The sequence below is a fragment of the Eleutherodactylus coqui genome, chromosome 11 (assembly GCF_035609145.1).
Source record: "Eleutherodactylus coqui strain aEleCoq1 chromosome 11, aEleCoq1.hap1, whole genome shotgun sequence".
In the NCBI taxonomy this organism is placed as follows: domain Eukaryota; kingdom Metazoa; phylum Chordata; class Amphibia; order Anura; family Eleutherodactylidae; genus Eleutherodactylus; species Eleutherodactylus coqui.
The window spans coordinates 87986144-88006466 of record NC_089847.1 but is presented as its reverse complement, the minus strand read 5'-3'; the positions used below and the strand labels follow the sequence as shown (position 1 = coordinate 88006466).

The following is a 20323-nucleotide window of genomic DNA, read 5'->3' as shown; positions in this document are numbered from 1 at the left end:
TGAATGGTGAACACTACAAGGACATGTTACCTAACCATCTGCACCCATATCTTCAGAAAGTCTTCCCCAACCACAGCACCATTTTTCAAGAGGACAACACTTCATGTCATCAAGCTCAAATCACTAGTGAGTGGTTGGAGGAACAAAACAGTGACTTCTCCACACTGTCTTCACCCCCAAACTCACTGGACTGTAATTCCATTCAACATGTTTGGGATATGTTGTAAAAAGGGCTGTGAGATCTGCTCCTACTTACCGGCAAAATGTGCACTAATTGACAGTTCTGCTGCAGCAGGTATGGGTTGGCTGAATATTGAAGATTTTTGCTGCTTTCTGGAATCCGTTCTTAGATGTTTAAAAGCCGTGATCAGTCAAAAACGTGGGCCAACCAGTTATTAAGTAGGGGTCTCTAATACAGTGATCGTTCAGTGTATATTTAACCCCATATGACTAGCTAACTTTGACACATATACAACAGTTGCCTGGGTAAATATTCTAGCAACATCACTGGCCTTTACACTAATAAAATAATTATCACATTATTCCATCACTTGACAACACTCTATATATTATACCTTAACAGGCTATCAAACATGACAATAGGTTCAAATGGTTAATGTTTCCATCCCTCTTATATCAGTAGTAATGTGTTTTAAAAGGGGTTGTTTGAGTCGCCCCATCTCGGAACAACTCCTTTCCTTTCCCATAACAAATTGTCATGTTCTCACCTCTCCTTGCTCCTCGTGCCTCATGGTGATGCTCGGTCCCATGCTGCAGTCTGTTTATTGCTGCATTTACCACCTGGTTTACGGGATGTCACAGGGGCTGCAGCCAATAACAGAGTCAAACAATCAAGCACTGAGCTCCGTTTTTGGCTGCAGCCCCTGTGATGTCCCGCAAACTGAGCAAGACCGCAGCTTTTGCTATGTTCACCAAAACAATATCTAATCCCAATGTAAAAGAAGTTGTCAAGTTAAATTGGTTCAAGGGGGTTGTCTCACCAGGACCATCAGAAAATGAAGCCGATATGTTTGGCTTCTGAAACCCCTGGTGTTCAGATATTTTCACGGGGAGAAGTAGCTCTCAGACATACATTTTGCAGACATTCAAATGAATAGTTGTCCATGTAAAGCAGAGTCTGCCAGAGCGGGATACCCCGCAGCTTTCTGTGTTCGTTCAGAGAGATGTCCCAATATTGGAATCCCTGCTCTGTGAAGTTTATATGCCCTTCCAGCACCTTTGCAATCCACTACCTGTTGCCTTCTCTAGTAATGAAAAGATGGGGACACTGCTAATTATTACATGCAAGAGAAGTGGGCATTTAGTAGATTGGAGCCTGGCTATGCAGCGCACTATGGGGAGTGCGAGAGAGGATCCTGGCCATTACAGTACTGACGCAATGACTACCTTATTATGTACCCCCACCTGTAAATGCACTGAAAACAAGAGGGCAGCATTAAAATAAAGTCTACATGGAACACTGAACTGATAGAGCTCAAACCGGGTGTTATAAGAGCAGCAAAGCAGCACCCAATGAAGACCTGGGCTGTTTTAAATTTTTTTCTTTAAACTCAGGTACACTTTAAGCTGTATTTTAACTTGCCTTTGAGTCCTGTTCCTTCCTTGCAACATCAAGAAAGTTAGGAGATAAACTTTTTATAAGAATGTTTTTTTCCATTTTCTTTTCAGCGTTTGAACCACTGACGAATTTCTTGTCTGCAAGAATAAACAGCTACATGTAGAGAAAAAGCAGCAATATAAAGGCTTGTGCTTACTGACTGGCATTATTCTGTATAATCAATTTCCAACAATTAGCAACATTTTAACCCAAATTGGACAGACCAAAGAAGTGCCTTAGGTCCCAACATACCAGTCACTATTGGTTTGGTACCGAGTTAGCCAATAGAGTAAAATGTGATTGTTCTCAGTGAGAGAAACCAAGTAATCCTGTAGATAGGATACCTCTGAGAGGATCTGAAAGCTTACAATAAGATCATGAATTTTTGTTAGCGATTAAAAAGGTATATCTACAAGATTATGTGGTTTCTCTTACTGAGAACAATCACATTATTGAGAAATACACATACAAGATTAATGTACATTCATGGTAAAAAAAAAAAATCCGCCCACTAGACGTTATTTGAATGGAATTTAACGTTCTTTGTGCGATTGTTATGTTGATATAAATAAGTGATTACAATAAACAGAGCAAAAAGGATAGTTTACTACGGAGGATCTAGTACCTTCTTGTACCATCTCTAGCTTGGATACAAGATGTGATATGGGTGAGCATGTAGGCTCTAGTACCTTGTTGTACCGCCTCTAGCTTGGATACAAGATGTGATATGGGTGGGCATGGAGGATCTAGTACCTTGTTGTACCACCTCTAGCTTGGATACAAGATGTGATACGGGTGAGCATGTAGGCTCTAGTACCTTGTTGTACCGCCTCTAGCTTGGATACAAGATGTGATACGGGTGAGCATGTAGGCTCTAGTACCTTGTTGTACAGCCTCTAGCTTGGATACAAAATATGATACGGGCAGGCATGGAGGCATACAGGTTCCGTATGGTATCTGGCAGCAAATTGGTCCACATTTGCTGTAACTCAGCCTTTGCATTGTGCAAACTCGTAGGCTGTTGAAGTTGACGTCCCAGATGGTCCCATACATGTTCTGTTGGCAATAAATCTGGTGACCAAGCAGCCACAGAAGTGCGGCCGAGCATTATCCTACTGGAAAATGCATCTTGGAAGCCGCCATGAGAGGAACACATGTGGCTGCAGGGTGTCCGGAACATATTGCTGAGCTGTCACTGTCCCTCCTACCACTACTAGAGGTGGCCAACTGTCTTATGTAATGGCCCCTCAGAGCATGACCCCAGCAGGGTGCAGTGTTGCCGTTTTAAAGCAAAGTCAGGATTGAGGCGCTCAACCCTTGGTCTCCAGACACAACCGTGGCAGTTATCAATGCCCAAACTAAACCTGGATTCGTCACTGAAGACAACCCGGTTCCATTCTGTAGCGTCCAGTTTTATTGTTCATTACACCACTGCAAATAGAAGCTACGGTGGGTGGGTGTCAAAGGCAGTACACATAATAGGCACCATAAGACTTAAAAAAAGGTCCACTATACACAAGTAGCCTCTGGGAGCCTTCTTATAGGCCAAGGAAGCAGTTTTAGGGCCTCAGGTGACAAGACCGTCCATCTAAATGACGCCAAAACTCTTATCATCTGCCTGAGATGTAACTACTTGCCAAGTTTTGCAGCAAAATGACAACTTCTTCTAGAGACTGGATTTTTTATTTTGACAACGAACATATTTATGCCAGTATAAGAAATTTAAAAATATGGCATTGGGACAAAAGCCATATTTATGAAGCTCATGTACCATTTTTTTCCAACACAAGAAGATGTCAAATACAATAGGTTGTACCGACATGTTCAAGTTAGGAAGCAAGATACATATGAGGAAGCAAGATACATATGAGGAAGGGAAAAAGGATAAGAATCTCAAGCAATTTGTATTAGAGGACTGACAAGTACATATTAAGGGTCATTATTTTAATGGAAAGGGGGCTACAATCATGAAACGTTCCATTTTGTTCTACACTGCAACTAGTGCTGTAAAATTGTGAATTAAAAATGAACAACATTGTTAATCTCCTATTAATTGATGTCAAGGTGTGGCTACACAGACCAGCATTAGATCCATGGAAACAGTCCAGTGAAAAATTAAGACATTTCAGGACAGCTTAACATGGGCGTATTCACGCTTCAGAGCAATATATTTGCACTATAAACTAGGCAGATTTGCGTGCATATTGGCGCGTTTTAATGTACTTTTTGTGCACGCAAGGACAAGTTTATTTGCACGCGCCTGATGAACACACCCAGATTTAAATGGCTATTTCGCCTAATGAGGTCCAGATGTATTCTGTTTTCTCATGGAATTGCGCATGCATTGAGTGCACATTTCCCATTGACTTGGTGCACAAAAATAGGTCCTATTTTTTTGCACACGCAAAAACGGAATATGTCAATGGGTTCTATTCTCTGTGTGCACAAATACTTCCATGTAAAGCCGCCCCTGAAGGAGTTGTCATAAATGAGACTGAAAGGTGTTTTTTTCCCCCAAAAACAGTGCCACTCTTGCCCAAGGACTGTTGCTTGTATTGAAGCTCATCCCATCCAAATAACATACTGAAAACTGTGGCGTTAACCAATTTCTAATCATTTACATTAAAGTTGCTAGAAGAAAAAAGTGAACCCTTTGAAGCTTCCTGGATTTCTGTGTTGATTATTACTAATAAAATGTAGTCTGGCTGTTATCCAGTCCCAATTATAACCAAAGACCATGTAAAGTAATAACACACAACAATTGTTCTGTTCATGTCTTCTAATGAGCACTTTGAGTAAACACCCAAAGAGAAAAAGTAAGGGTGCTTCTACTCAAACGAGTGAAAGTGAATGATCATTCAGTCTAAATGTGAGCCAACAACTGAACGAAGAATGAGAATCATTCACTTTTCGTTTTTCATTTATTTTCTGCAGGCATAAAAACCATCGTTGGCTCGTTCACTTATCGTTTGGTTTAAACAGCGCTTGTTTAGTCCTGCTCATTCACTTATACAGCAATTCTGAACAACTCTATTTCGAACAAGCCCACGATGCCTTTGCCTGTCTAAACAGGCTGCGCAAAAGCGAATAAGCTAGTGGTGACGTCACTTGCTCGTTAAAACGAGAATTAGCTTGTCTAAGAGGACCCTTCATTTCACAGGTACTTTACCCATTACATAAAAGGCACAAAAAGCCTGGCAAGTAAGGCAAACTACTTGAGCGAGTAGTGCCTTATGTGAGTACCTGTCCATTCGTCTCAAAAGATGAGTTGCGGGAGTAAGCAGTGGGGAGCAGGGGGGAGAGTGAGAGAGAGATTCTCCCCCCCCCCCCCCCCCCCCGTTGTTCCCCGCTCTTCCCCGCCACTCCCCACTCCCCACCGGCACCCGAATCTTTTGAGACTAGCGGGCAGGTACTCGCATACGGGACTACTCGCTCGAGTAGTTTGCCTTAGCGAGTACGCTGGCTCATCTCTACTGGCAAGTGACAAATCTGTTCTTCTTAAAATAGATTGCTTAGCATGAAATATACCATGAAATATGCCTCAATGCAAACAACTTTCATAAGATGCGCAATAGAAAGGCATGAAACTAAAAAAATTACAGAAGCATTGCTAAAGACTTGGGTGATTAGGACCTGTAATATGCAGTGTCCCGCACATCGGAGAGCACACGGACAGGGTCTCCATGTGCTGTCCAATGCAAACTGTGCCTGAGATTCTTGGGCACAACTTGCAATTTTCCATGTGCACATATATTTAAATCAAATAAAGGATTTTTGAAGAAAAAGATTTGTCTTTTGGAATGACCAAGTCAGAGTCCTGACCTTAAAGGGAACATATCACTTTTATTTTCCATTAGGTAAAATGAAAAAAGTTTTAGTACCGTGTTGGCCAGTAGAGCCAAATGTGATTGTTCTCAGCAAGAGAAACCAAGTAATCTTGTAGATGTGATACCTTTTAATGACTAACAAAGCAAGACCTCCCAGAAATATTGATGAACTAAAACACATTTGCAAGAAAGAATGGTCCAAAAATTCCTCCTCAGCAAATCTTATTTGCAGCTACAGGAGACTTATTCAGAGGCCATTGCTTATCAAATTCAAAGGTTCATTTACTTTTTTCCACCAGCAATTTGGATTTTTAGTCACTGTATGAACAGAAGATATGAACAGTAGAGCTGTTTGCTGTTTTAGTTATATTCCATTTTATGAATAATTAATTCAAAAACGTTGGTAATTTTATAAGGGTTCACTTATTTTTTTTCTTACCACTTTTGAAGACATGTGTATTAAAATGGACATACTTCTGGAACTGTGTATGTTTCATTCTTCAGATTTTTTTTTTGTGATTTTACCAGCATTTGCAGCTTTTCTATAATATGAATATATTGCTCACCTTTTACAGCTGATGTTGCTTTATATGAGAAATACTGGTGCATCTTGCATGCTAAAATTATGAGCGCAGCAAGAAACAAAGCAATTGAAAGTGCCAGAAGACTGTATTTCAAAGTGTCCGAAAATGGCAGATGAATTTGGAAGGATAAGAATCTCATGTTCCCTAGAAGAGAAAAACAGACAATGTTTTAAACTCAACCTAGAGCAGTTCTTACAATCTCAAATGTGAAGAAAATGTAGAGTTAAACAGTAGATTTTTCAGATAGCTGATGGACAGGGGTCCTTAGCATCGGGCCCTCATCCATCAACTACTGATACATTATCCAGAGGATAGGTAATAAATGGAAAAATGAGCAGACAACCCCTTTAAAATGGAATAAAAGGGGTTCTATCATTAGAAACAAAAAAAAATAAAAAAATCAATACTTACCTATTCCTTCCCCGTCAGTCTTCTTACAGCACCTTCTCCTCGCCGATCTTCTCCTGGCTTCTCCAGTCCCCCGGGTCAAGTCACCTCCAGCTCGCCAGATCCTATTCTTTCTGTGACTTTACGTACATTCACAGGCAGCCTGCTTCCTGCAGGTCAATGTACACTATGTCCAAGGGCGTAACTATAGAGGATGCAGGGGATGCGGTTGCACCCGGGCCCAGGAGCCTTGGGGGGCCCATAAGGCCTCTTTTCTCCATATAGGGAGCCCAGTACTATGAATAAAGCATAATAGTTGGGGGCCCCGTTCCAGGTTTTGCATTGGGGCCCAGGAGCTTCAAGTTACGCCTCTGGCTACGTCCCTAGTAACGTAGCATTCACAGCCTAGTAGGGAATGCCGAATTCTATGCCGGGCTATTGCCGAGACTGCGCATCTGCACTCTCTCGCGGCAATAGCATATGAACACTTGTGGGGAGACAGCGTGCATGTCTCAGCATTAGCCTGTATTCCCAGTCTTTGTAAGCGCTGCGGAATATGTTGGTGCTATACAAATAAAGATTATTATTAGCCCAGCGTAGGATTCGGCATTCCCTGCTAGGTAGTGGATGCCATGTCACTAGTGACCAGGTACATTGACCTGCAGGAAGGAAAATGCACGCTACATAACAGTAAGAAGAGGACCCGGCCAGCTGGAGGTGATGAGACCCGGGGAACTGAAGGAGCCAGGAGAAGATCAGGGAGGAGAAGATGTGGTAAGAAGACTGATGGGGAAGGAATAGGCAAGTATTGATTTTTTCCCCTAAATATGAGAACCTCTTTAAGCCTCTTATTACATATTTGGTTCAGAGACTGGCGTCAGATGTGGGAGTGTAACAGCCAACAGCTTTCCCATTTATTTCAATGGAAGTAAGGCACTCTTTGAGGCCTCTGACCTCAATTGCAAGGTCTGGCCCTGCTGCACTGACAGCGGGCCGGGCGACCCACCGATTGGCTGGGATCCCAAGCGATGGGTACCTGGTGATCAACGATTAATGATAAATCCTGAGATTAAGTTATCAATATCATTTGTCCAGAAAACCCCATTAAAGACTTGTATGTTGTTACCCTATTTTTGCAATCTGAAAAAGGACTAGGTGTACGAATAGATTTCCAAAAGGTTTCTAGTTTTGGGCTGCGTGGCTGTAAAGGGAATATGTCATCAGAAAATTACTGACTGTTGATATCAAGTGTTAAAGCGTTTTACACAGGTTAATAATTGCCCAAACAGCCTTTCCCAATCATAGACCAGTGCATCCACACCACCAACTGCATCTTCCAAATTGATCTTAAAAACAAAAAATCGTTAGTCGCCAATACATCCACCCCTGTAAACACACATCTGCCTGTTATTTAGATTGGAAAAAAAAACATAAGAGCAGCGAAGAGGAGTGACTGCAAGGATAAGCGAACGTACAATTCTTGTAACGTGCAAATATTCAAGACAGACTATTTAATTAAATTATTATTTGATGGTCTAAAGATTTGTCTATTTACTTGGAACTAGGTGTATGGGGACATAGTGTATATAGTCAGTCAGAAATAGCTGCCAGAAGCTGCAAATGAGGGCAGCAGTTTCCTCAGGGCTCTGTATGCTACACACACAAAAAGCAGAAAAACATGAAGCTGCTCATCCGGACAAGGAGCGGCACAGAAAATGTAGCTCAGTACTGTAGAGAATTGCTGCTGAACATTAGTTCATGCATTTCAACAACACAGGTATTTTACCAGTGAAATATTAATGCAGATGGGTTACATTTTTCTGCTAATCACATGTTGCAGGTTATCAGGGTCTATGGCATTGTATATTGAATGTGGTTTCACGATATTGTGAAAGTATTGAATGATAATTTATGCAGTATTTTCGAGTGCCTAGCAAAACATACATGTACAAAGACATGCATTATAGTGTTACTAACAGGGTTTGATGCTGAGCATGCAGTGTTGTCATAAGCAGCCTTTGTAATGTTTTACTAAGAGAGAAGTACCACACATGCTGTGGATTTTGAATTGTTGACTTGTTGATTTTGTGCAGGTTGTCAAACTATATAAGCAGTCTTTCTCATTTTTCTCCGATGCATCATCATCATTTATAGGTGGCATAGTCATCAAGGGTGGTGGTGAGGAAATACAGCTTTTGCAGCAGAACCAAAATGGATTCAAGGACTGTAAACAATATTAGGAATTAAAAGGTATATTACCGTTGCCCCCAAATGCACTGCACATTCTGGAAACCAAGCTGAAACTTCACTTTTAGGGCAGGAAATTGCCACCATGCCAGCTTATGCCTGAAAATGAAAAGCATTTAATTTACTGAAATGCAATATTTATGCCAAACCATATAAACTAGTGAAACACATGTGTAGACTTTGATTACTTTATACATCCGCTGATCCCTGCAATAACTCGTGAGTCTAATGTATGCAGTATGGACTGCCAGCACTGCCAACTCAAAAATAGGTCACCATGAGCAATTGTCGAGAGGACATTCACAAGAAAAGAGGATGGCAAATAACAGCAAGTACATTGTGTCACAATGCGCGTATTGTGGAATATATATTTAATATGCTTAGAGAAATTGCCTTCAGAAAAACAAAGGTATCTCTGCATCATCACGTACCAGAAATCCCAAATACAAGCGAAATTTTTGGATAGCCACTAAAGTCCTGTGAAGGGGGGAATGGGGGTTAAGGGCTCTGTGTTGAATATTGGCTCTCTCTATTATTGCACTCTTCTGGATAGTGTGCTTGGATAGTGTTCCTGAGATTTGTTAGAGCCATTCCCCCTGGGTTAGAGGTTACAGCCACTAGGGCTCCTACTACCACTGGGACTACTTTAGCCTTTACTTTGCACATCCTCTCTAGATCTTCTTTCCGGCTTTAGTACTTCTCCAGCTTCTCATATTCCTCCTTCCTAATTCTGCCTTCGCTTGGCACCGCTATATCTGTTACCACTAGAGATGAGTGAGCCTACTCAGTAAGGCAGTTACTCGAGTAAGCATCGCTCTTCTTGAGTAACTGCTTAGTGATCCGAGCAGGCTCAGGTGGGCTGCGGGGGGAGCGGATTGGAGCAGGAGGAAGAGTGAGAGAGATCTCGTTGGAGCATTACCCTTACTCCTACTGGTTCCGTCAATTGATTACTACATGTACCTGTGGTTTTGTTTCTGTTCCCCCTGTCTTGTAAGCGCTGCGGAATATGTTGGCGCTATATAAATAAAGTTTATTCTTCTTCCTTGGATCTGGTGCTTAGTACCTGTTCTTGTGATGCTATGATTAGTGCCTCAGTCCAGCTTTCTCCAGCCACTGATAGGATTTCCCAATGTCAGCCACTTCAGTTAACTGTCGATAATATCTTGTCATGGTTCTACTTCCATTTGTTCTTCCTTTCATGTCTGCTGTTACAGCCCCAGGCATTCTCTCAGCAGTTCATCTTGAAGTGCCATATGGTCTGTTTGTCTGCTACGTGCTCTACTAGCAATTTCACCCAATTAGTCTTAACTACTTTTTACTACCATCCACCATCACTTCCCCAGTCCTAAAGACATGCCAATGTCATCACTGTAAATCCATGTCAGGTGGTTCAGCGAGTCAATGTGTTATTCACCCTTAGCACGCAGCTTGATGTCATTTATGTAGAGGAGGTGGCTGATGATGTTCCACGCTTGAACTTGTATCCATATCCAGTTCTTGCGATTATCTGGCTGAGGGGAGTCAAGCCTACACAGTCGCAGTGCATCACCTTGGTATATGCCGCAGTTTATTGTCATTTTTGCTAACAGTCTTGAAGTTGACTTCCAGTGTTTTCTTCCACAGTCTCATTGGTTTTTGAGGTAGGTCCTTTGTGTCCTGTTGACTTTGTAGAGCGCCAGGCATTCACAGATCCACGTGTGTGTCATTCAATCATAGGATTTCCTATAGTCAATCCAGGCTGTGTTGAGGTTGTTCTGTCTGGATCTTGAGTCTTTGGCAAGTGCTCTATCTATGAGCAACTAGTGTTTTTTTTCTTCCAGTGTTGTTCTCAATGCCCGTCTGAGCTGTGCTAATGTATTGACCAATAGGGCACTGTGGCTTGGCGACTATGATGCCCGATAGGACTTTCCATGTTGTGGGGAGGCAGGTTATTGGCGAGTAGTTGGATCACGGAGAGGAAAAAAAATGCACAAAGCTCGCACACAAAACCCCCCCCCCCCCCCCCGTGTAAATACAACCATAGGGCTCTTTCACACAGGTGCTGGCGTTTTTATGTTTGCCCGCCGCCATATACGCCAAGCCTGCAATGCCATCGGGCAGGGGAAGACAGTTTAGCTCTGCTTAGGGTGGGGTGGGGCGGGAGCTAGTGTGCTGAGCTCCCGCCCCTTGCCGGCAGCCAGCAATAGGAGATGATGTTGCAGGAGCTTAGCAACTAGCTCCGCCCCCCCTCCTGGTCTCTCCCATTGCAAACAGCCATCAAGGGGAGGGGAGGAGGAGAGAAGGGGGAGGGAATTTAACAGTCACGCTGCTAAACTCCCTCCCACCTCTCTTCTCCAGCAGCTGTCATTGGCTCCCATAGGAGTCTATGCAGTCGCTGATGTATTCCGGCCAGAAAGATAGTTCCAGGACTAGCTTTCCTGGCTGACGTAAAGGCGCCCGGCTTTTATGCTGCAGGAATATGCCCATCTGAACTGATGCATTGGAATCCAATGCATCAGATGGTAGCATATATTGGCCGGCTGTGAAAACGGCTCATGTGAATAAAGCCTTAAAGTCCCAAAACCAGTACACCAAAATTAAAAAATGGTGCTCTAATCTATCCTGACCAGAGCAGCTTTATACCATCTAGATCCATGGCAATTAACATCTGTAGACTATTTCTCAACTTACAGATACCAATGGAAAACACGGGGGAACGGATTATTGGTTCGCTAGACGTCGCTAAGGCATTTGATAGTGTGGAGTGGGTATTCCTATGGGAGGTGATGACTAAGATGGGCTTTGGTCCCGTCTTTATGCAATGGGTGCAGATTATGTACACCAGTGTACAGGCATGTGTTAATATTAATGCCAGCATTACTGACACCTTTCCGTTACATCGTAGGACCCGACAAGGATGTCCCCGTTCCACACTGCTTTTTGTAATTGCAATAGAACCCCTCGCAAGTAGAATTAGATTACATCCAGATATCATGGGTTTTATGAGGGGAGAGACTGAGGAGAGAATTGCATTATATGCGGACGATGTCCTGCTGTTTCTGGGAGACGCTGGAAAATCCCTAGAGACGGCTAGAGATGCAATTACTGAGTATGGAATGTATTCTGGGCTTACGATAAACTGGAATAAATCTATCATAATGCCAGTGGATAGATCAGAACTGACAATTATCATAGAAGGAGCCCCACTTGTCAGTGCACCTGTCTCTCACTTGGTGGAGAGTCAGGGATGTCATGGGTATTGAAGGGTGTATATGGGGAACCATGTGGCTATCTGAGCTGTACAAACTTCAGGATTTCGGTAGCTGGGAGAATAGGGGCGTCCGGTATATTATCAGGAGGAGAGATGAAGTCGTTCACCCAACTGCAGACACAGTACGATATACCACACACACAATTTTATAAATATCTGCAATTAAGACATGCATACCAGGCAGAGCGGGTTGTTACAAAACTGAATGTTAATAAGATCATGCTGGCTGATGTAATTGGTACAGCGACTGTCACTGCAAGAAAGATATCGCCACTATATACCCAGATACAAAACTGTTTAGGCTTCAAGAATCCAGTCAGAATCAAATACACGCGGAAGGCAGACATTGGACCTATATAGAGGACGATCACTGGGAGGAAGTGCTGCAGATGCTACCCAAATTATCCCTAAGTAAAACACATAGACTGTACCAGATATACTTAATACATAGAGTATATCACAACCCCACTTTCTTGCACTCCATAGTAGTAAGAGATGATCCCCTGTGCAGAAGATGTAAAATTCACTCCGGTGGTCTAATTCACATGATGTGGAAATGCCCAAAATTGAATAGATACTGAACCGAAGTGTATTCTCTGATTGATGGCGTCTATAAAATCAGTTTGGAATTTATACCGCTGGTTGGCATACTCAGCTATCTGAATGATTTACCAATATCAGAGCCAGAACAGACTGCTGTGGCAAGGTTACTGTATCTAGCAAGAAAATTGATTGCACAACACTGGTTAGGTGAATCTCCCCCGACATTACTGGAATTTAGAGAGAAGGTTAATAGGATACTGCCATGTGAGAAGGGAGTATATCTTAAAAGCAAAGTGGCACATAAATTCTATGATATGGACTAAATGGCTGAACACTCCGGGATTAGCTCCTTTAAATATGCTTAATATTAATCTGTTAAGTGGTGGAGCCTTGTAATGAGGGTAAGAGGATCAGATAATGAGTATAGGGAGAGCATAGTGGTGGATTATTCCTTGCACTATAGGGAATTGGGTTCTGTATTTTGCAATAAACCTGTCTACCTTAATATCCTATCATATATCTGTTTTGCGATGCTTCTCGGCTTTCATAGGTGAAAGGACGCAGCTGGGACATCACGTTCATCATTTCTTTGGATTCAAGATGGAACTTTATATTTTTCACAAGAGAGACTTGGGAGAGGGGGTTAAGTTGTTAAAACAAAAATGTTCAATAGAAATTGATTTAATTAAAAAAAACATGGTGTTCTACCGTGTTTCCTGAAAATAGGACACCATCTTATATTAATTTTTGCCCCAAAGAGGCACGGTGTCTTATTTTTTTTGGGGGGGGGGGGGCTTATACTCACCTGGCAACCAGCATCCTGATGCCTCATGATGGTCTGCGGTAGCGCTGTAGCAAGCTGCAGTGTCCTCCGTGCTGACATATCAGTTTCTTTCTGGTAAAGAGAGCTTTTAATACCCCAACTCCAGCAAAGCAAGCTCTGTGATTGGATTGAGCACCAGCCAATCACAGCCGGCGATCGATGAGCCAATCACAGCCATTCAGTGATGCCATTCCCTGAATGGCTGTGAATGATCGAGCACCAAGTGTGATTAGCTGGCACTCGATCCAATCACAGTACTCACTTTGCTGGAGACGGGGTATTCAAAGCCCCATCACCAGAAAGAAACTGATATGTCAGCGCGGAGGACACTGTAGCTTGCCGAAGCGTCGCCGGGGACCATTGCAAAGCACCAGGATGATGCGGACCAGGTGAGCATTGATGGGGGTTTTTTTCCATGTAGGTTAGCTAAGGCTTATTTTCGGGGGAGGGTTTATAGTTCAAGTCTCCCTCGAAAACCAGTGTAGGGCTTATTATCGGGGTAGATCTTATCATCGGGGAAAACGGTAGTATAGACCAAGGTCCCCTGTAACGGACAGAAATTCCCGCAGAATTTCCGCCCGTGCCCACTGCCATTAGATAATGGAATCCTATGCAGACAGCCGCGATTTGACAACATGAAAACTTGCGTGGTAAACAAATTCATGGCATGTCCTTTTCTGTGCAAGCCTCGCAGAGGCCCTCACAGAAACGTGATCGCTGATGTGCCGGCTCTGCTCTGCGCATGTCTCGGCTGGCTGGCAGCCAGGACATAGCAGAGCGGTGAGACGCCGGGAGGAGGTAAGCTGCGGTGGTCACTGCAGGGGCATGGCTCACATCCCGCTGTGAGAATTCTCGCAGCGGGATCCGACCCAGCCATCTGCAGGAGGCCGAAGTGCTATTAAGTGTGTTTGAGCAAATAGTATTGTATACATCATTTATTGCTATATAAAGATTTATATACAGTATAAAAATTGCAGTCCCCATGAATCTTCTATTTTCTGTTGGTAAAGAAAGTCTCGGGCAAGGCAATGATTCCACAGGTATAGTACAGCAAGAGAGAACTACAACACTTCAACAGCTTTTTCCTGCTCAACATATTTGTGTTACAAGATACTCACCTTCAACAAGGATCTGGAGATCAGTCATGGGAGCAGACCAAATCTGTTTGCTTTTAAATAGAGGAATTAAATAAAGTGTTTGCTTAATGGAAGTGCTCACAGAGGTCTAATCCTTGTAAGGGCAGCTTAGTATATCAAGTATGTGAATCCAGTATTACATTTTAGACAAGATGACGAAATGATTTGCATGATAACAGGTTATACTTTTCTCCAAAACATTTGTCATGTCTGGTTTGTAAAAGTAGATTCAAAATATTTGCTGGGTAAACAAACATTTAACCCTTGGCAATCCAATTTTGGATTTAGGGTTTACTAGGGGGCTTTCTCTTTCTGCCATTACACAATGGCACCGTCTGCTGGCTAGAGCCAGTACTGCAGTATGTGACATGCTGGAAAAGCCCCCGACAGAGTGGTCGGCAATATACAGTAAGAATACCCTGCCGGACGTCCTCCAACATCAGAGCTGCACAGGCTTCAATCAGAATGTAGGTAGACGTCAGACAGTAGATTGGAAAAAGGTTAATTCTAAAAAGCTTGCATACCTATTGGCAAGTAGCAGATGTTTACCACTGGGGAAAAAAAACTGGAGGAAACAAGACCATTTAGACTCGTGTTTCTCAACTCCAGTCCTCAGGGACCCCCAACAGGTGATGTTTTCAGGATCTCCTATAGTGAGAACACCTGTGGTAGTAGCTCAGCCACTGACAATAATTACATCACCTGTGCGATACTGAGGAAATCCTGAAAACATGACCTGTTGAGGGTCCGTGAGGACGGGAGTTGAAAAACACGGATTTAGACAATTCTGACTGGAGGACCCAACACACCCATGCGTTACACAGATGGACTATTAGTTTCAACAGAGGCTGTGTAATGCTTTGTTTCTCTTTTGTGGTGGCATTACTGTTTTATGCCACCAATTACAGCAATCAACATCAGTGAAAAATTGGTCAAGCTTGCAGTTTTTGTTGTGATCAGCTGACTAGCTCATGTACATGGGGGTATCCAACTCACCACCACCACTACCACCACCACCAGTGAGAAGGATCAAGCACGTTAAAATTCCAACAAGCCAGATCCTTTGTACTCATGCATGGTCAGCTCAGATGAGTGCACATATGGGACTTGGGAAGAATAGTTGTTGGCCGAGCGACTGTACAACAGACATTGATGATGTATGGCCACCTTTACCATTGGACAATCCTAACAAAGATTAATCCTCCAGGGCAAAACAACTCCTTAAGGCCCAATGTCCACAGGCGGAATTGAATTGTAGAATACGCAAGTGGCACACGCACAGGGGATCCACAGTTCAAGCCGCCCTTAGGGAACCATGGGCATCCGCACTTAAATTTTGACATGCAGATTTGTTTTCGGTATTCCACGTGTAAAACAAAATCGCAGCATCCTCCATTTTAGAATGTTTCCTGCACGGATGGCATCCATTGAATTCAATAGAAGCCATTCGATCCGCGACCTGGACAGGTACGCAGGGTGGCCCGCCGCGGGTAGGGTCAGATTCCGCTGCAGGCTCCCGCATGCAGAATCCGACCCGCCCATGGACACGAGGCCTTAAACTGGAAATACACATTAAATACATTTGGTGGATACTGATGAATTTGGCAGGATCTGTTGATAACCTAAAGTGTATGGGAGCAGCTTCATGGAACTTTCACACAGGATGGAATCTCTCACAACACCATTGTGGGATATACCCTTCTGCAAGATATTCAGCCCCAGAATCCACACTGCTAATATGCAGATTTTGTTAAGGAATTAAAAATAGCAGAATCCTCGCTACAATTCCACATCAAAATCCACAATTATCAGCGTAGATTTTGGTGTGGAATTCGGAAGCAACATATTCCACAACGCTGTTGCAGAATATTGCGTTCTGTGTGAACGGTCCCCGACAGTCCCCTGCTGTCCAGGAAACACGGATTGGCATACTATATTCTACATGCTTGAACCCTTCTTTACCTCCCCATGTAATAAGTACTTCCAAATGTGTCTCCGGCAATGGATTATCATCCTCTACTTATTAAAGGCTTATTCACATTAGCAATAATCTTGCTGGATTATTGTGCGATGTGATGTGCACAAAATTCATGCAAATATTAAATTCATTCTTTGAATCATCGCAGCATGGTCCATTTTTGGGCATTCTGTACCATTGTTTTCATTGGGTCCTTAAAAGCCATCGCATGGCACCCGCATGCAGTGAAATGTGCATGAGGGTCCGATGCAATACTTCCCATTGAAATCAATGGGAAACACTTGTGATCCTAACATGCTCATGAGGATGGCCATTTCACCGAAGTGCTAAGATGCGATCTTGAATCAAAAACGCTTTGCATAGCCGTGAAAGATGTACGCTGGCAAGTGTGATATTGGGCCAAGTTTCTCTATCAGATATCGTGCTTTCCCATGTGAATACACCCTAGTAGTAATAGAGTAGTCAGTCAATGGCTATGTTGTCTACAGATTTAGCCTACACAAAATTTCACTGGTTAATGGCCTTTTACATAGCCCTATGATCTGCAAGAACATTCATTTGCCCAATTACTGGGCAATGTGATGGCACCGCTACATGGAGGTGCCTGATGAACGAGCAAATGCAGTCATTGGGTGACTGCATCTTTCACATACCACAAAGGAAAACACGGGATGTGCTGCCGACAGCAATGAAACACTGTCCCATACTGTCCGAGTTGCCCTTTGTGAAGGTCAGACAAACAAATGTCATTCTCAGTACTCATTACCTAGAAAGCTTCATGTTTGGTCAGCCATGTCTGAGGCTGTGGAATTTAAGTCGCCTCCGCATTACACCTAAATAAATGTATACACGAAAACAGACTTTTTTCCCCTCCTCCCCACCCCCACTTTTTTTAAAGTAATTTAAGATGTAGATTTAAAACAGTAGGCAGAGAATATTATGGTGGTTTCACACGTGCATCAGTAGTTCCAGGTACTGCTCTATTCGGGGAGCAGAAAAAGGGGAATCCCCGCGGCTGATCAGCTCCATATTATAACGGAAGCAAATTTGTGCCAAACTAACCCATTGACTATAATCGGGTCAGTTTTGCTTTCTTCTCAACTGCCCGGTATTTCTTACGTTTTTTTTTTTGTGCCGGATCAGTACCAAAACCTCCAAGCAGAGGTCCCAACGCAGATGTGAAGCCACCATTAATCATAAAGACAGCAGTCTGATTTTTTGCATATAATAAGTTGCTTACAACAGAACACACCAGCCATCAGCTTTAGTTTCATGCTCGAGATACACTAGTACCATTATATATTTTATATAAACTTCTACGACATTCAGGGGATAATACACACCTGATTTTTGATGGAGGAACATTTCTGCCTCTTGGTGGAGGTTAGCTACTGTCTCTCATGCTGTTCAGAATAGATTTTCTGGTTTTCTGTAGTTAAATCAATAAATATTAAAATTAGAAAACCAGTAATGAAAAGTAGATTTTTGAGTTCTCACATTTACATTTAACCCACCAGCCAGCCCTCATTTGGGAAGCAGCAAATAACTCAATGCAAAATTTCAATTAAAATTTTGGCCAAATTTCCCATCAAAGTAAAGTTGTGTTCACATAGGGGTTTTGAACAGGACCTCCAAAACCTATCACAGATTGGGTCAAAATGGCAGACACCGCATTGGAACCTGAAAGACCTCATTATAGGCCAACAGGAACCTATAGTATTCATCGTCCAATGGACACAGCTATGCATTGCGGTGCAGATGTGAACAGAGCACAAAAGCTTTCTTCTCCTCTTCTGTATTTTTTGTGCACATGTACTTCTTGCTGAACCCCCACTCCCCTCCGCACACGAGCGCATACACAAGAGTAAACTGTGCAAGTTCTCTGGAAATTCATTGTGTTCATCTTACAGTTCTCCTCCCTTGAAAAGAATGAGAAGATGGCAATAAAACAAAGCGCTCCTTCCTGTTCTCTGTAAAGGGAGATTATTTTCTAACTACACTTGGCCTTGGAATAGCAGGTTTTTTTCTCTTTAATCAGGAGGGTAAAGTAAAGAGGAGGGGCATGTCATCTATTTAAGTCTATGGAGCAAAAACACTATGTGGGAAAAAAATAGTTTTTTTAAACCGTAAACACAAGATTTCCCATTGGGAAACATTAAGGACATGGGGAAGTAAAGGGGCCAGATGAAGAAAAACGTCCAGAAATTTCACCATTGTTTTTGGGTTCTGTTTTTTCAGCATTCACTATTCCATAAAAACACCACAATAACTTTGTTATCTGGATTATCACGATTACTGAGATACAAAGTTTATATAAATCTTTTTTTTACTATTTTAAAACACAATAAAAACACATTTTAACCCCTTAAGGACTGGCCCTTTTTTTCCCCCCCATTTTCGCATTTTCCTCCCCACTTTTAAAAAAATATTGTATCCATCAACTTAGATGCTTGAGGGCTTAAGTTTTGCGGGACAAGTTCTATTTTTCAGTGGTATCAATTAATGTACCATATATTGTACTGAAAAGCATTTAAAAAAAAAAAAAAAGTCCAAGTGAAATGAAAGAAAAAAACTAAATTCCTCCATCTTGTGGGGAAGGAAGGGGGGTAGAGTCTTGTTTCTACAGGGTACGCTGCAGTAAAAATGACCTAACTTTATTTTGTGAGTCAGTTCGATTCCTACAATACCAAATTTATATGGCTTATTTTTTTTTGCTGTACTACTTTTGAAAAATAAATGATCTTTGTAAAAAAAAAAAATTTAAAATTTTTGCCACCGTCTTCTGACAGCTATAACTTTTTTTATTTTTTCATTGACATAGTTGTGCGAGGGCTCATTTTTTTTGCGGGACGTCCTATACTGTCTATTGGTACTATTTTGGAGTACACACAACTTTTTGTCGACTTTTTATTACTTTTTTTCTTGGAAACGAGGTGACGGGAAAAAAAAAAAAAAAAAAGGTCAATTCGGTGGTTATGCATTTTTTTTCTTCTGACGACCTTCACCATGTGGAGTAAATAATATGTTGCATTCATAGATCAGACTTTTATTGACGCAGCGATACCAAATATGTTTTTAATTTAAAATTCTTTTAACTATAAATATAGGAAAAAAAGAGGGGTTTTTATACGCATTACCTTATTTAATAATTAACAACCCTTTTTTTTTTTTTTAATTGCCACCTTAGGCCTCGGTCAGACGAGCGTTTGTTTAGTGTGCATCGGGTCAGAAACGCTCAAGTCCCACTTTGACTCGAAGGAATGCTGCCTTTCAGTAGGTGGCACTGTGGAGGATTTATTCCATCTCCCTTATTTGCATTTTTAGTGTGCATTTAATGCACACTTCTATAGGAACCCATTGGTTCTTTTAGAAGTGTTCATATGCCCTATAAATGCTGCTGTCAATTCTAACAGCAGCATTTAATCCCCCGATGTTCGGGGGTCCCGTACGGCCCCCCCGCAATGAGACCGCAGGGAGCTGTGCAGGTTCCATGGCAGCCAGGGGCTTTCTGAAAGACCCCAGGGCTTTTATGGCAGAATGCCTAGCAAGTAATGCATGTGGGGTGGCTTAATAGGCTACCTGTCAGATCACAGTATGATATGCTATGGCATTGCGATCAAAGCACCGCAAGTTGTGGTCCCCTATGGGGACTGGAAAAAAAAAAAAAAAAAGTAACATCAATAAAAAGGTTTTACTAAAATAATAATATCTAAATAAAACAAAAATACATATTTGGTAACACTGCGTCTATAAAAGTCTGATCAAAGTAACATTAAATTACGATGAACATCGTCAGAACAAAAAAATTAAAATCAAGACAGCCAGAAATTGCTTTTTACTGCATTTTTTTTAGAGACCAAAAAAAAAGCACATCAAAAAGTCGGATATATTCCAAAATTGCACCAACGCAAACAGGATGACCCGCAAAAA

The 20323-nt window shown here is 42.2% G+C and overlaps 1 protein-coding gene across 3 annotated transcripts in view; it reads right to left on the bottom strand.

Moving 5' to 3' along the window:
- Positions 1-20323, bottom strand: part of LOC136582153 (synaptotagmin-A-like) — a 57844-nt gene that overhangs the window by 18044 nt on the left and 19477 nt on the right. For 2 of the 3 annotated variants that reach the window (XM_066582976.1, XM_066582978.1), the window contains exons 2-5: positions 17737-17822; positions 8676-8762; positions 6012-6173; positions 1604-1716 (exon numbers count right to left, since the gene is read on the bottom strand). In XM_066582976.1, coding sequence (XP_066439073.1) covers positions 1604-1716; positions 6012-6173; positions 8676-8700 — 300 coding nt within the window. In that variant the 5' untranslated portion in view covers positions 8701-8762; positions 17737-17822. The remainder of the gene's footprint in view (positions 1-1603; positions 1717-6011; positions 6174-8675; positions 8763-17736; positions 17823-20323) is intronic. The other variant, XM_066582977.1, reaches the window with a different exon arrangement.